The following is a 17,803-nucleotide window of genomic DNA, read 5'->3' as shown; positions in this document are numbered from 1 at the left end:
ACCTACCAGTGGAATTAGAGGCCATCATTTGGGAATTTATTACTTATCATCTATTCCCCTGCTACAGTGCATCTATAACTATTCTAGCTTCATGCTCTTGAATACAATTTATGACAGTACTGTATTGTAGATTTAGAGCATAGGCTATGGAGTTAGAATAGCTGACTTTGGATTCATTATTATTTGTGTGATATTAGGCATTATTTTCACTCAGTGGTTCAATTGGCAAATATTTATTAAGCAGTAGCCATTTGCTTAGGCACAGGAGATCTAGTGGTGGACAAAGTCACTACCTCATGAAACTTACATTCCAATGGAAGAGACAGACCATAATTAATTTACTAACTAAATAGATCATTTCAGTTAGAGGTACTGATCAAAAGAACAAAGCAGGGGAAGGATACAGAGAATGATAGGTGTGAGGATAGCTGTTTTAGAAAGGGTGATCAGACAAGCCTTTTCTAAAGTGACTTTAGTGGAAATTTGAGTTAAAGAACTAGGCTAAGATCTAGGGCTAGAGAGTTCTGGACATAGGGGGCCACTGAAGGGTGCAGGGCTCCTGCAGTAGAAACAAACTTGGCTTTTGGGGAACATTAACGTGGCCACTGTGGCCAGAGCAGAATAAGCAAGGAGGAAAATGTTAGACATGAATTCAGAGAGGTTCGCCACAGATAAGATTTTTAATATTATGGGCAGCTATTGGAGAGTTTTGAATAGATTTGATATCTGATTTACCTTTTCTTAAAATACTCCTTTTTAAAGCATTACTCTGGCTACTGTGTGGAGAAAAGACTACAGGCAGTTAATAATGGAAATAAGGAAACCATTGCAATAGTTACCATTACCATTATTACATACATAGTTGCGACGTATGGATACTAGGAAGCCATAGGAAGAGTCCAGGCAAAAGATGATGGTGGCTAGGGTGATAGAGGTAAAAGTGTTGAGAAGTATTCAGAATGAAAATAACTTTTTAATAACTTTTTATTATCACAGAAGCAATATATGTGTACATTTGAAAAATCTAGAAAATACATACAAGCAAAAAATAAAAACATCACATTCCACCCAGAAATCATAACTCTGAACACCATAGAGCATATATTAATTTTTCCAGATATTTTTCTATGCATCTAAACATATATGTGTACTTTTTTCATCATATTGTTTTGATATACTTTTCCAGCCAACAATCTCCAATTTTCCATTTTGCTCATGTTTATTTCCATTAGTTTTCAGAGCACATTCAGATTTCCATATTGACCTAAAAATATCCTTTATAACTGGTTTGTCCGAACCAGTATATACAATCCAAGATCACAGATTTAATCTGGTTATGTTCCTTTATTCTTTTTTAATTTAGCATAGTTCCTTTTTTTGTATGACCTGACTTGTTGAAGAGACCTGGCCAATTGTCCTATAGAATGTCCTACCTTCTAGATTTTAGTTGCTTCCTTGTGGTGTCATTTGCCTTGTTCCTCTAGTCCATGTATTTCCTTTAAAGTAGAATTGATATCAGGCATATACAAATTGAGGTAATGTTCTGCAAAACACCTGGCCTGGATTCTTCAAAAAAGTCCTTGTCATGAAAAACAAACAGGCTTAGGAAATTGTTTTAGATTGAAGGAGACATGCCAGCTAAATACAATGCATGGATCCTTGTTTGGATCTGGGATGAGAGATGTGGAGATAAGCCAAAAAGGACATTATTGGAATAAGTGGGAAATATAAATTGTATGTTTGATTAATGCTTCTCAAACTTTAATGTGCATCTGAACCACCTGTGGATCTTATTAAAATGCAGATTCTGATACAGTAGATACGGGAGGACTTAAGAGTCTGCATTTCTAACATGCTACCAGGTGATGCTAATGCTTCTAGTTGTGTGACCTCATTTTGAGTAGCAAGGGTATATAGTAAAAAGCATTACTTAAAATCAGGGGGTCTGCATTTGATTTCTCTGTCTTCCATTCACTGGTCCACTTAACCTCTTTGTTCTCCTTCTTCACTTGAAATCAGTCAAGATGACATACCTAGTTTACAGAGTTATTGTGAGAATTATGTAAAATTTCATGCAAACACTTTGCGAATCATTAATCATTGCAGAAGTGTTAGTTGTTATTTTTATTAGTAAGTTCCTGCTTTGCTTAGCTCTGTCCATCCTCATGCAGCATCTTTCCCCAGACCATCTCTTTATTAGCTAGTACTTAGTGTTAACCAGGTGCCGGACATTGTTTTCGTCCCCTACATGAGTCACTTTCAGCTGCAGAAAGTAGCTACCTCCTGCCTTCCTGCCCCATTTAGGATACTCATGATGCACTTCAGGAAATATGTTTGTTGATTTTCTTGCAGTGCTTGACGCAGCTCATCATCGACATTGGCCTGGAGTATTGAAGGTGGTATCAGGATGCCACATATCCTTATTTCAGATTCCATTACCAGAAGATGGAATGCAATTTGGAGGATCAATGAGCTTACATGGAAATCATATGACACTGGCATGTTTTCATGGTCCAAATTTCCGTTCAAAATCCTGGGCCCTTTTTCATTTAGAAGAACCAAATATTGCTTTTTGGACTGAAGCTCAGAAAATCTGGGAAGATGGTAAACTGACACATTTCCAGCTTCTACTTTTTCCTATCTTCTGTTATGATTGTTTAAGAAAGTAATTTTCCCTTCTCATATCTTTTGTCTGTTTTTATTATGATATTTCTGAAGTCCATCTCTATTTGTTCTCATGTATCTGACATGTTAAGGAGTTCACTGCCAATGAGTCAGTATCTATAATATCTGGAACATGTTAAAGGGCTTATTTCTGAACTTTCTATCCTACTCCCTGTTTCTTACTTGGGCAGTTAAAGTTCCTACTGCTGTGGCTGGCCCTAATCATGATGATAGTTATTGTAAACACAAAGACATAGAGTGGCAATGTGAGGAAATTATTTGCCCATCATGACTATATTATAAAACTTATAGGCAAAGTTGAGCTCTTACCTCTATTACAGTGATGAACTCAGTTCCTTTGAGCTTTAATTTCCTACTCAGTAGTTTCTTACTGATGAAGGAAAACATGGTTGATGCTCTTCATCTTACTGGGACAAATCCAATTATGACTAAAAGAAAGAAGAATTATTTGTAAATTATTTATAGTTTTGCTCATTTATTCTTCATTTTTATAGCCTTTCTATCTACATATGACTATAGCCTATCTGTGTATGACTTAGCTAAATCTACTGCTCTGAGGTCACAACTATTTTCTTAAATCTAAATATAGTTTCTTACTTTAAAAAACGTCTTTTTTTTCTTTTGCTCTAGGCTCTAGTGAACATTCTACATACATTGTACAAACCCTAGATTTTCATCTGGGTCATAACACCATGGTTACCAAACCATGTGGTGCTTTGGAAAGTCCTATGGCGACAATAACCAAGATAACAAGGCGCCGCCATGAAAATCCACCCCATGGAGTAGCAAGTGTGAAAGAATGGTTCAATTATGTTACAGCCACAAGGAATGAAGGTTAAAATTTTTAGTCTTTGGAGAAATTTGTTTGTTTTCTATTTTGGGTCCTGTTGACTGTGTTGAGAGATTAAGTAAAGGTGGAGTTTTCATTTCTTTAAACAATTTTCATTTTACTCTTGCTGACACAAGTAACTATTGTTTAGTACATGATTCAACCACCCTGGTAGTGCTACATCTCATAGACGCAAATTATTTTAGGTGTAACTAAAAATATTCAAAATAAAATTGCTTTTAAATAAATAAAATTAAGTTTATTGGGAAATATTTAGGAAATTTTTGGAAAATAACATTGGAAAAATATTTTTGTGGTAATGCTAAAAAGTGGAGGTTTGGGGAAGTTATTACACAACTAAATAATGAATGCCACAAACTTAAAGTTCAGGATGGCTAAAACAAAATAAAACTAAGTCATATTATTCCATCACATCATAAGTTTAAAGTAAGTGCTTTGCTGCCCATCAAAATGGACTTGGGCCTCATGGAGAATAGTTACCATGGAATAGGTGACCTCAGGAATTAAATAAGAATTGTTAAAAATGTTCTGAGAACAGAGGAGGATAAGAAAGTAAATTAGAATATGATGCCTGTATTGACTATTCTACCTTCCAAATAGGGATTTGGAGGAAGGGGTGTTTTTGACTGAGATACTTTGGAAGGCCTATTAATATAATGAACTGCAGTCTGTGCACCTAGAAAAATACTGATTTTTATAAGACATCTATAGTGTAATCATAGCACATATGTTGGAGAAAATTAGGACTTCTACCTAATTTCAAGGTTAGGATCCTATTTAATCCCAAATTCTTTAAAAGTGAAGTGTTCAATCTATGGAAACCTCTGGGTTTAATGAAACACTTAAGTTCAGACATGAATGCAGTTGAGAATAGTATTCATTTTAATATCCAAGAAGCCAAAACTAGAATGTACTAATATATTAGATTTACCCAAACCCCATTATAAAACTTTGGTCTTGACAGCAGTGATTAATTTTGTATGTGTGTGTGTATTTTTTAATGTGATTCTTTTCAACTTTTGAAATGATAATAGTTTTGTGTATCATAGTTTTCCTGACAGCTATAGACTTATTAATAACTGTTGGTTTAATTTGACTTTTATTGTCTTTATTGTTATGCATGTAGAGCTAAACCTACTTCGTAATGTTGATGCTAATAACACAGAGAATAGCACTACTGTGAAGAATTCTAGTTTACTGAGTGGATTCAGAGGAGGTTCTAGCTACAACCATGAAACAGAGACTATCTTTGCATTACCAAGGATGCAGCTTGACTTTAAATCCATTCATGTTCAAGAACCACAAGAACCTTCATTACAGGGTATGTGAAAAAACAACCTAAAATTACTAAGAAAATACTAAAGTAACTTCAAACTACTACTGCCTTCCCACATGTTATCTCTGTAATGTTAATATAATCTAATGAAATCATTTCACTTTTTTGGTCATATTGATTTTCTTACCAGCTATATGACCTCTGGCAAATTATTTAATGCATTTGTGCCCCTTTCTCCTCAGTAAAATTAAGAATGATGGACTTCATGTATAGAGCTATTATGAGGAATAAATGGCATATTCAGGTTGAGCTTCCCAAATCCAAACTTCCCAAATCTGAATGCACCAAAATCCAAAACTTTTTAAGGACCAATAGTGCTCAAAAGAAATGCTCATTGGAACATTTTGGATTTCAGATTTTGGATTAGGGATACTGAACCAGTAAGTATAATGCAAAATATTCCAAAATCTGAAATACTTCTGGTCCCAAAAATTTCACATAAGGGATACTCAGCCTATACTAGGAAAGTACTTAATAAACTATCATCATTCTATAATTACATACAAAAATTATTCATTTCTCTATAGTTTCATTTCAAATGGTTACATTTACATGGACCTCTTCCTTATTAATAGGAAGAGAAGGATTCATTTCATTAAATTTTTTACTGTTAAAGAACTTTGTCATTGCAGATGCCAACCTGAAGCCAAAAGTAGAATGTAGTGTGGTGACAGAGTTCACTGACCACATTTGTGTGACTATGGATGCTGAGCTCATCATGTTTCTTCATGATTTAGTGTCAGCTTATCTTAAAGAAAAAGAAAAAGGTGGGTAGAATTTTTTTTTCTTTCAAGCTACAGGAAGGGCAGCTGTTAATGCCATTTACATGGATTTTTATGGTCTAGTGAGAAAATGAGTGGAATATGTCTCCTGTGAGTTGCAAATATCAGTAAATATATTATGTGACAGACTTTCTGAGTATTTGCTAGATAGCACTCTTTTTCTAATCATAACTCATACTGAATGGTGTTTTATGCTTTAAAGAGTATTTCTATATACATTATGTATATTTTCAGTTAGGTTTTGTAGGAGATTCTTGCAAAGTAGGAAAATATGAGGAAATACTATAAGTCTAAGTGAAGTGATTAAAGGAACAGCTACATAATGAAGCATGAGTTATATGCATAATTGGGAAAACTGAATGGAATAAGAAGATAAATCTACTTGGTATGCAGAGAACATTTTCTTTTTATAAATAAATTATTTAGGCCTCAGTGGTGGTATTTTGTTTTCATGAGATAGCTAACATTGCTTTATTCACTAGAAACTTAAATGTTTGCCCATTAAGAATTGTATGATAACCTTAATATCTATCTGGAATTAGTTGAATGCATTATAGTACTCTGTAGCTGTTTAAAAGAATGCTGTAATTTGGAATGCTTCAAAATATATGTCCACTTATTTATTCAATAAATATTGCACAATTTTTGAATAATTATTCAAGTATAAATATACAATGGTAAAACCACAGATGTCATTCTTAAAAAATTGCTTGGAATAAATGTAATTAATTTGTTCAGGCCACACTAAAGTATTGTTTCATTTTTTTCATGAAGAAAAAATATAACATTTGTCTTGTAATTATTTCAAAAATAAAAGATCATTAAAAGACTATGTTGAAAGAGTACAAAAGTAGTATAACATAGAAGGAATTGCTCTTATATTACCATTCAATCAAGATGTGCCAAAAATTCAGTGAGAGAATAAAATCAGTAATGATGACAGGTAGAAATCTGTCACACCTTAGTTGAAATTTCAAGTAAAATGACTGAAACCATATAAAAGGCAATGTTATGTAAAAGTAAATCCATTCTTCACATACAGCACCAACATATACCAGTCACTGGTAACCTTTTGTTTTTTCCTTTGCCTTAATATTTAAATGTAGAGAAAAACAGACTCTAGATAAACTTGTAAAATTCAGAATGATTTTCTGGTCCACCCAGCTTTGAAAACCTGTCAGATTTATTGTATTTATTTATTTATGTGAAACCTTTGTCATTTTATAAAATATTATTTTGGTTTTGGCCAGCCATGAATTATGTATATTTCTAAAACAACAAAAAAGTTTTAATATTAACTGTTGTGAAACATTATTCAATGGGAAAAAGAAGAGTGGATTTATAATAACAAAGTATTATTATCTGTGAGGATTTCAGTTTTAAATAAAGATATTTTAATAGCTGTAAGAATATTTTATTATAAACTAGAAGTAATTAGTTTTGGCCAAAATACTCAAACATCCCTAAGAAAATTCTTAACAGCATGTAAGACTAGACTAGAATCAACAAATTTGTGAAATATCAAGATAGATTATATGCTTTAACTAGCATCAATAATATATAAAAGCAAAGCATCTGAGAAGGCTGTAATTAAAGGCAGGAACTGTGTTCTTATGCAGTATGGTACTGCATCTTCATTCCTAGGCTCATTCCCAATCAACTTATAACCAAAGCTACATGATGTATATCATATCACCCAATTAATCAGTTATTTTATGTTCAGTTTTTCTTGAAACTTCTGCCTAAGAGAAATGCTATATTTATTAAATAAGAGAATATGAAAGTTACTTATGTCTCAGGTTCAATTTTAGATTCAATTTTATATATAGGAGTGCTGTCCAGAGAGTATCCAGTCATTGTATCCATTGTATCCATGGGTGAATACTTTCCGGACAGCCCTGCTATACTTGTCTTTTATAAAACATTTACTTGGGCATTCACTGTAAAGAGTAACAAGGCTGCTTAACATAAAGAGCTCCTAAATTCGTAGTGATTAACATATAAAATCCATTGAATTATATACTTTAAATAATGAATTGTATGGTATGTGGATTATATCTCAATAAAGCTGTTTCAAAAAAGTTATTTACCTATAGTCATTCTTTAGGAAAACTACAACTATCAATTTCAGTGCCTTATGCCTGCTATCAAATAAATGACCTCAGCATTTTTTATCATTAGTGTTGACATTGTTTTTCTCCAAGAAATACCAATAATTAGTACTTATTTATGGCTTATTTTAAAATATTACTTTTTAAGAAATGTAATTAAATGAGGCTTTGGCCAGGACATAGATAAAATGAGAGATGGAGCCAATTTTCTGTTCTCATGACTTAAAATAAATTTGTAAGATATATATTTATTTAATTAATCCATCATTTTCATTATAGCCATTTTTCCACCTCGGATTTTATCCACTCGACCAGGACAGAAAAGTCCAATTATTATACATGATGACAATTCCTCTGACAAAGACAGAGAAGATAGCATCACTTATACTACTGTGGACTGGAGAGATTTTATGTGCAATACATGGCATCTAGAACCCACTCTTAGGTAAGTAATGGATGTACACATTTTACCCATATCCTAAGGGATTACTATGAGAAAAAGGTGATTATGAATAATGCAAATTAAATATGATACCAAAAATTATATTCAGAAGTTTGTCACTTGTAACTTCTACAGCTTCCGACTGCTATTTTTGCTCCTCCTCTCTGCTTTTGTAAGTGCTTCTAGGTAAGGTGAAAGAAGTACATACACAGAATAGCTTGGTGCTGATCAGCTTCCTCTGTTGCCATTTTTTTGCACCTTCCCGCTTGGATGTTATTTTCAGGTGTTTGAAGTAGCTACAGTAAACTGTTTTGTTACTTAATTTGGGAAGATGCAGTAGAAGTCAGACATCATCATTAAGGAACCATTATAATTTCTCACTGGATATATGTTATGACAATGTAATAGAACCTGCAGTGTCATAGTGTCCTCCTGTCTGCATACTAAGTAATATAAAACCATTCCTAAATCTTCAATTTAATACTGTCAGACTCAGGTTGCCTTGCTGAGTCATGATCTACAATCATGATCCTAATTATATAAACTTTTCATATCAAAATTTCAAAAGTATTTTCTAGTCTTAGTTATAATAGTTGCTATAACTAATATACTGCCTTTGTGTGTCCTTGTTTGTGATAAACACTCAAGCCTTCCTATTTTTTCCCTTTCCTTCCATCTGCTTTGCTAATCAAATTATAACTGTCCAAATCCTTAAATAGTGTCAAAAAATGTCTACTGCACCCCAGTACAACATTCTGATAACTGATATAGATTTTATTTAGATAAGGTTGTTATTCTGACATTGTTATGCCACAAAATAATTCCAAAATAAAATTTCCATTATATAGTGGACCCTTGTATAAGCAGAAAGTAGTGACTTTGTGTGTTAGTAAATAATTTGTATTCAGTGAAATCTGTTATAACCAATCAACAAAACATTTTGGGGTTAATAAGTACATATACTCATGAGAAATGTTGACAGCGTGAATACTCAGGAACAATATTAAAATATTACAAAGGTTCTAATGCAGAAAACTTTTTGTAAAATCTTTTTTGTATTTGTAAGTCTAATTATAATGTAATTGAGTATCTTTTAGAATGAATACATTTAAATTGAATATAAAATGAATTTAGGTTCAAGTAAATAATACCATATTCAATTTTTAGAAAACTAATGAGAATAACTAGTTAAGTAGTATAGTATAGTGAAAGCGTGGTTAAGAGCTCTGGCTCTAAGCCCAGCTTCATTGCACAGTAGCTGATTGAGCTAGGCCAACTCCTCTGTCTGCCTCAGGTACTTCATGAAAAATCTGGAAAGTATAGGGTTGTTACATTGATTAAATGAGTTAATTAATGCCAAATGCTTATAACTATTTGAGTTTGAGATCAGTGGTTAAACACCCCCTTCCAATGTAACAACATAGGGTTGTTACATTGATTAAATGAGTTAATTAATGCCAAATGCTTATAACTATTTGAGTTTGAGATCAGTGGTTAAACACCCCCTTCCAACCTGAGTTCAAGACTAACTGAAATAGTGGGAGAGAAGCAACTGGAAATCAGAATTATAGTTTTAATGCTGATAACAGAGAATGTGGTTTGGATGTATGGCAACAATTGCTTTCAACTACAAAGTCCAGGTTTGGTCTTACCTACAGGGCCGGAATAATGCAGAACTTAAGGGGAGGCCCTGGAGTTTTATAATCGAAGCCCTGTGTACTCAGCCACAAATAGCACAGTGCCCTCAGATTAACTTATTTAGGGGCCTGCCCTTGAAAAACCTATGGCACAGAGGAACAGACCAAAATGAGTGGCTCCCAAGAGAAAATAGGGAGACAGGTGGGTACTGAACTATACTATATAGTTCCTCTGTTAACGCTAACAATCAGATAAATCATTGATGCAGGGGCAGAAGACATCCAGCAGTAATTCACTGATAGTTGTTCCTTCCATATGGAAGGACATATCAGAAATAGGGAGAAAATGGATCTCCCATCAAATATGTTTAGCACACAGCATTCAATAAACTTTAACTTTTATTCCCCCTATGGTGTCACATGCTTGTGGAATATTTTTAAATTAACCAGATGTCTTTTTATATAAGATCACCATGTAAAAGGCTTAAAATAAACAGGATGAAATTCAGTAAACACTATTGCCGTGTAGGCTGTCAAGGATACTTAGAATCACACATATATTATTTTTTCAATGCTATTATTATAGTGAATCCAGGAATTATAGGCTTAATTATTCAAATATCCTACTGAAAATATTTTGTCTTGAGTATATTATGGAGGCTTAGTGATGTTCTTGACCTACCTTTAGGACTGTACTAGGACATTATACTCCTTAATAACTACAATTATTATTTTAGATTAATTTCTTGGACTGGAAGAAAGATTGATCCAGTAGGTGTTGATTATATTCTTCAAAAATTGGGCTTTCATCATGCCAGGACTACTATTCCGAAATGGCTTCAGAGAGGAGTTATGGACCCACTGGACAAGGTTCTGTCAGTTCTTATCAAAAAGCTCGGTACTGCACTACAGGATGAAAAGGAAAAGAAAGGAAAAGACAAAGAAGAACACTAAAAGAGTAACTTTATCTGTGAACAAATTATGATTGTGTCCGTTAAGTTTTATTACACTGGAGGGTTTTTTTAGTATAATAATTTTAAATATAACTTTAAAATAATTCTAATTTTGTGGCCATTGTAAGTTTTAAGTTAACCTGTTTATTCTTGTTCCACCATCCTTGTACATTGAAGTACTGCATGATAATGTAAATTTTGTGAAAAAACTAGATTAAAATGTATAAATCTGCATTTTAGGGTTTATAATTAATTGTATTATGTGCAATATGATTCCTGCATCTTTAAAGTATTTGCAGAGTAACTGTGAATTTTTTTGTTATTGGCCATAACTTCTAGAAAAAATCTTGTTGATAATGTGATTTTTGGAGGGTCATTAATTGCTTTTTTTTTAATGTAGACTTGTATAAATACCTATTTGTATATAATTTGAGTAATTGTGATATGATTGTATACCACTAAAATATTGTTTGTAACTATTGTAATAAAGTCACAATAATGGTTTCAGTCTGTAGTTGGTTTTGAATCTTTCTCTACTTTGATAGCTTATTAGATGCCCATTCTGTGTCAGTTACCTAATGTTTTCATAGAAGATGATTAATACTTAACAAAAGTTCTAAAAATTATATTAAAATACTAATATTACAGTCAGCATTCTGTATGTGAGTCCATGGGTTCCACATCTGTGGACTCAACTAACTGCAGATTGAAAATATTTGGGGAAAAAAACAAATTCCATAAAGTTCCAAAAAAGCAAAATGTTAACTTACTATGTGCCAAGTACTATGTTAAATCCATGAAGCGACATGTAGGCATTTTTATTAGATATTGCAAGTAATCTACAGATGATTTAAAGTTTTGGGGAAGATGTACATAGGTTATATGCAAATACTACACCATTTTATATCAGGAGCATCCACAGATTTGGGTATGGGGTTGGGGTTCTGGAGCCAATCTTCCATGGATACTGCAGGATGAATGTACTTATAAAAATCAGCTTTAGGAGGATGTAATTAGGGAGAGGCACACCAGAAGATTCAGCAATATTAGATGTTCTATTTCTTAAGCTAGTGGTGAGTAATAGCTGTTCATTTTTAGTATTTTACTATATTCCTTATATATGTATGTATTTTGTGTATATGAAGGTATATATAATGTTATATAATGTATAATTATATATGTACATATGTAATAAAAAGAATAGTTAAATCTAAAATAACACTTAAAAGTAGCTATAACGTTAATAACAAGTCAGGGTAGAAATCTAGCCAACTCAGTACAGTCAGTTTAGAGATAGGGCAAACAGTAGAATTAAAGGATCTAGAGCTAGAAAACACCTTAAGAAAGCCTCTGGTGCATACTCTTGTATTTAGGTAGATAAGACAATTTTATCTGACAGATTGAACAATAAAAACTCCAGAAGAACCAAGGTACTTAAGGTATATATTATCTAGTAAGTGTTAGTAAGAGAATTAAGATTTGCTGTCTAATGTCACATAGCAATTTATTAACACAACTAAAATCCTAGTATTGGAATCCTAATTTTGTATTCTTTCTGTTAGACCATCTTATCTGTCATCTGTCTGATCTCTGAATCCCATTCCTCCAAGCTTGCCCCAATGGTTAGTGCCTACAGGTACATTCATTCCATTAGTCAAGCTTACCAGAGAAACAAATTCTATGTCTATTTTGGCTATAGCTCACTGCAACTTCAAACTCCTAGGCTCAAGTGATCCTTCTGCCTCATACTTTACTTCTAGTGTCTAAAATAATACTGCCAGTAAGTTACTTCTTCAAACAAAGTAACTAAAAATCAGCTAAAGAAATTAGTTCTGTATTTGAGTCCCATTTTAGGTATTCTCTGCTTCAAAGAAATAGTATGTCAATAGTTCTGAATGATAAAAATTTCCCATGGCTTCCAATATTATTGATATGACTACCAAAAAATGATAAGTATAAAGTTACTCTAGCTCTGGTACTTACTGTGATAATGTTACAAAAGAAAAGGACAAATTAAAATAAATCTGTAACTATCCAAAATTTCTGTGACTGTTGTACAAAGCATGAGAAAACTATATTTGTTAACTGCTGGTGGGAAAGTAAATTGGTACAACTCCCGGAAAGGACAATTAGATAATAGCTATCAAAATCACAAAGGCATATAATCTCTTACTGAACAGTCTCACTATTGGCTATGTAGTACTTGCATGTGTGAAATAATTATATAAGCATGTTCATTGCAGTATTCTTTGTAATAAATGGTTAGAAACAATCCAAATGCCCATCAATAGAAGACAGGCTAAATAAAACATGACAGATCCATTCACTGGTATAGTGTGCAGCTATAAAAAAGCAACAGATCTCTAAAATTTATTCTTAAATGAATAAGAGCAAGGTACAGCCAACTGTCTAGATTACAAAGTTTCTAGGTGGTCTACTTAAAGTTTTTTTTTTTAGTATCATGTACCTTATCCTATTCTAGTAAATCACATGATACATCCAAATAATCTCTAAATTTTAATAACACAACAAAATTAAAGAATTTTGTTCTCCTGTATGTAAAGACTATACTTCTAGGCTCACTAGAGATCTGTGATTTGGAAACTATTTGTAGTGAAGAACCATTTTTTTAAAATCCCCATCTAGCACAAAGCAATAATCTTGTAAAATACAGTAAGAACTATCCAAAATGAAAAATGAAAAAAAAATACCCAGGGATATATAAAATATAAGCTCAAATTTTTAATTATTAGATTCAATTTTATTATTAGAGCTAAGTGTTCTATCAATTGCTATAAGAATTTCTAAACACTCTCAATTTCTGTACCTGTTGAAGAGTAACAATTCATGGAGTATCCTCATTCCCTGAACCACACTTTAAATAGAATTTCTTTAGAATGTTCTCCATTTTCACCATAGTGGTGTCTTCTACAGTTTAACTGAAGAAACCTGATTACCTGTATTGAACTGGTCATTTTTTATGAAAACTGATAGTGCCATATGCTTGTGCCTCCTGCATACAGAACTAGATGCCTACTCACCTCCCTGTGTCACTAGCACATATTCTAAAATCACTTAAGCAGAACCTCTATAATTTTTTCTTTTGAGACCTCAGGCATAGAGTATCTTTAGCTAAAAATATCTGATGGATGGCTATACAAGCTTTAATTGAGCAATACTCAATAATTAAATTCTGATTTTGTAAGCTTCATTTGCTTCACCTGTTAGGCCAGAGAGGCTTTGCACTCAGGTTCAAACAGCTTGTTCAGATGATATGAGATAGCCCTTTAGGAAAGCTCTCACAGAGCTATCAGATATTGGGAGGCATTTTTGGAGTAAGGTGCTGTGAAAAAGCACCTAACAGCAAATGCTGTCAGGAGGGTTGTTAGGTGTACACTCAGATGTCTACATGTTGGGGAGTGACATCAGGAGGTAGTAACAATGCTTGGGTTCTCAGAATGAATATAGGTTGACTGATCAGGTCACCCACCAAGTGAAATCGTACAAGATAAACAAAAAAAAGTTGCTAAATTAATTCTCCTTGATAAGCTCCTTTTCCCTGACCTTGTGTTTCCACTTGGAGGAACTTCCACCAAAATAATAACCCGGTTTTTCTCCCGGTACCTTATTTACTCCTCCCTCGAAGTGACTTAATCTCTTTGGTAATTTCAGAGAAGAAAATGAGCTCAGCCTTTCCCACTTTTCACCCTTTCAAGCAAGCCTTCCCATAAGAAGGATGCAATTCTGATTTCCTTTCTTATGCATGCTGTAAGGAGCAACAGGATTTCTCTAGCTTGCACTGGTAAGAGTATCTGTTTAGAAAGCATTCCATTTGACTGCACATCTGAGCCATGGCTTCCATTTTAGAATAAGTAATGAAACTTTTTTTATAGCCTCCATATTTCTGATATCTGGGCCTCTCAGTTTCAACCTATGGAAAGGAGGAAGCAGATGATATTTATTGACCCCTTAGCATCAAACATAAATAGTAATTTTCTGTTTAAACACTTTACCATTACTGGTTGTTTGTTTTTTAACAGAATGAAAATTTACCTACCTTACAGTAAAACCAAGCTGATGCTCTGGGGTTTTACTAGTTTTATCATTACCCAGATACAAAAGGACTTACAGAACAGTGGAATAGCCTACTAAATATTCAGTGGTTCCTTGAACTGGGAAAGATATACAGAATACATGGGTCCAGTAACTGAGGCTTGAAAGAGGAAATGCCACCTCTCACTGTTATACCTAATAAGCTCCTTCAAACATACGCTTTCTGTCCAATTCTACTGGCCAGAGCTCTTAGTATATTCAAGGTATGTTTCCACTGGGGACACAACAGTTGTACCATTAAATTAGAATCTGAGGTTGCCACCTAGTCATTTGGGTTTACAGATGTCAAACTGTTAAAAAAGGTGTTGGCTACAATGACAGGTTCTAATCATCAGGGGGAAATAGGGTTGTTGCTAAACAAAGGAGGCAGGCAGGAGTGTGGCTGGCTCCACAGTGGTCCCTGAAGCAATCTCTTAGTGCTTCTAAATTAGTGGCAGAATATGTATAGCAACCACATGCATGCCCTTAACATTCATCTCTCAGAAACAAAGATTATGTTGGAAGATATTCTCCATGGGACTCTCACATTTCTTACAAGCAAGACACTAATAGCCCTTCATTCAGCAATGTATTTTCAAGGATATTTGTATAGTGAACAATATTAGAGATAGTATTTCCCCCTAGAGCAAAGGGAACCTTTCCCTACATCTTTGGAAGACAGTGTCTCTATCTATTATAAAAGATTAGGGTTCCCTGAGAACAGAGTTCTCCTGTCTCCTGTGTACAACAATCACCTGGTACCATATGTGCTGCCTCCACAGGATTTGGGAACAAGGAGAAAGAACCATACAAACATGCTGATGACCATGCTGTGAATAGTTAGCTTCCCTAGTCTCTAACACAGGACTCTCATGTCTTCTGCCAGAATCCATGAAACTGGGGCAGGCTAACTTGAAAGCTTTCTAAAGGAGTAAAATCTCAAACCCTTCACGATTCTTCACAGGTTACTCCACTGAATAAGAAGTTTCAATCATCTGAGGCAATGACTAAGGGCAAACTAACATGGAATGGATGCAGTAGGGTGTCAAATCATAAATTCTAACAAGAGCCTTATGATCAGCCACATAAATGAGGGTTCTACCACCTATCCAAATTTTCAACATCTGTGAGTTTTGTGTGTTAAATTCTGTAACAAATATTTACAAGTTTTCTTAAAACTTTAGTAGTAATTCATACATGAAATAAAATAATAATACAAAGTATTTACTGGGTAATAGACACTACTAAGCTATTTGTAACTAACAGTTAATACATTCCTCCCAATGACTGACTGGAGTGGATAATATTGTGCTCATTTTATAGATGAAGAAATTGAAGCTGAGAGAGCCAGGTAACTTGATTAATTTTTTTCAGGTCATTAGCAGTACCTCAGTGAGGCATTCCTTAAGTATCCTATCTGAAATGTCAACTCACTTCCCTATAGATATTACATATCCCTCCTTCGCTGCTTTATCTTTTTAGCACCTCTAACACACTATATAATTTCACTTATTTTTTTCATCATCTGTATCTTACTAGCTATAAATAACTGACCTAAGTAACTTTGGAGAACAGAATTTGACTAGATTATGTAAGATGAAAGAAAAAAGAAATAAACACTATATACTTATTCATAATTTGTTTTCCACAAATGTACAGATTAACCAATCTGCAACAAATCTGGGATATTGCCAGATTACTCGTAGTCAAAGAAATCACAAAAAAGGGGGAAAGCTATAATGAATACTATGTTGTTGGAGTACAGTCAAAGGTACATATATGAACTAATTTTTATACATAGGTAGATACAGAAATGTTGATATCTCTGTATACATGGTTAGTATATACAAATATATTTCATAGCTCTCTCTGCACAGGCATATAAGCAATGAATACCCATAATAGCAACAAACACGCCTACTGCCCAAATCTAATTCTCTATTAAAAGAAACCAAGCTCTCGTGGCCAATTTTAGGTCTGAGGCAGGGAAAATGCAAGCATCTTACAGTGCCAGAAAGTAAAGATAACCGTTTAAAAAAAATGGGGACATGTCAAAAGGACACAGGAGCCAACCTAAAAGAGCTCCCAATGGCCAAAGCTGAAATATTTTTTGTTTTAAGACAGAGTCTCTGTCATCCTGGTTAGAGCGCAGTGGCGTCATCATAGCTCCCAGCAACCTCAAACTCCTGGGCACAATTGATCTTCCTGTCTCAGCCTCCCAAGTAGCTGGGACTACAGGTGTGAACCAACGCTCCCAGGTTCCTTAAAAGAATACTAAATAAAAAATTAATCCTTGAGAAACCTTATCCATACAAAAAAGTAGACGGACAATGAGATTTTGTTTATAATGATGCCATTCAATTCTTTGGATTCCTTCTTGGTTACATGCCAAAACTTGAATTATTTACCATTAAAAATATTTCCAACAATCTATCTGCTAACACCTCAATTAGGGCCTCTTTCAACTTTTAGGAAAGCAATGAATTGAAAACACCGATGCCCTGTTTTCATGATTGCTATTTGGCTCCACTGGTCAAGTTTCAGCAAGTCTGAGGTGTTTTTTTCTATGAACAGGAAGGACACCGTGAAGGACAAGCCTTCTCCACGGGCGCCTTCTCAAAATGGGGATAAAGAGAAGGATTTTCTTGAAACTACGCTCGGGGCAGCCTCCAAGCACCCTGTGTAAGGAGGCCTCAGGAACAGACAACTGCTGTAGTGGAGATAACGAACAGGGCCCTCCGTGAGAGCGGGATTGGGCACCCGGCAGTAAGCGACGAGTCTGAACTGCGCGACTTCACCGTAGTTCAGCAGGGAAGGCGGCCAGTCGGCCCAGGTCCCCGTGCTCTGAGAAGCGGGTCGGCGTCACCGAGGCCTCGAACGCGGCCTGGAACGCGCGCGACATTCGACATCTCTTC

At 34.3% G+C, this 17,803-nt stretch overlaps 1 protein-coding gene across 7 annotated transcripts in view; it reads left to right on the top strand.

Annotated features, from left to right (window-relative positions):
* The window catches only part of BLTP1 (bridge-like lipid transfer protein family member 1), a 188,814-nt gene extending 176,951 nt beyond the window's left edge, over positions 1-11,863 (top strand). For 3 of the 7 annotated variants that reach the window (XM_012784188.2, XM_076010639.1, XM_012784190.2), the window contains 6 exons: positions 2,353-2,604; positions 3,316-3,519; positions 4,662-4,856; positions 5,504-5,638; positions 8,044-8,209; positions 10,581-11,862. In XM_012784188.2, the coding sequence (XP_012639642.2) occupies positions 2,353-2,604; positions 3,316-3,519; positions 4,662-4,856; positions 5,504-5,638; positions 8,044-8,209; positions 10,581-10,797 (1,169 nt within the window). In that variant the 3' untranslated portion in view covers positions 10,798-11,862. Of the gene's footprint in view, positions 1-2,352; positions 2,605-3,315; positions 3,520-4,661; positions 4,857-5,503; positions 5,639-8,043; positions 8,210-10,580 lie in introns of all 7 variants that reach the window. The other 4 variants (XM_012784187.2, XM_076010638.1, XM_012784193.3 and 1 more) reach the window with 2 other exon arrangements.
* Positions 11,864-17,803: the final 5,940 nt, after the last annotated feature.

Source organism: Microcebus murinus, chromosome 15, assembly GCF_040939455.1.
Source record: "Microcebus murinus isolate Inina chromosome 15, M.murinus_Inina_mat1.0, whole genome shotgun sequence".
NCBI classification, from domain to species: Eukaryota; Metazoa; Chordata; class Mammalia; order Primates; family Cheirogaleidae; genus Microcebus; species Microcebus murinus.
The sequence above is the reverse complement of the archived record's forward strand: the minus strand, read 5'-3'. Positions and strand labels throughout refer to the sequence as shown.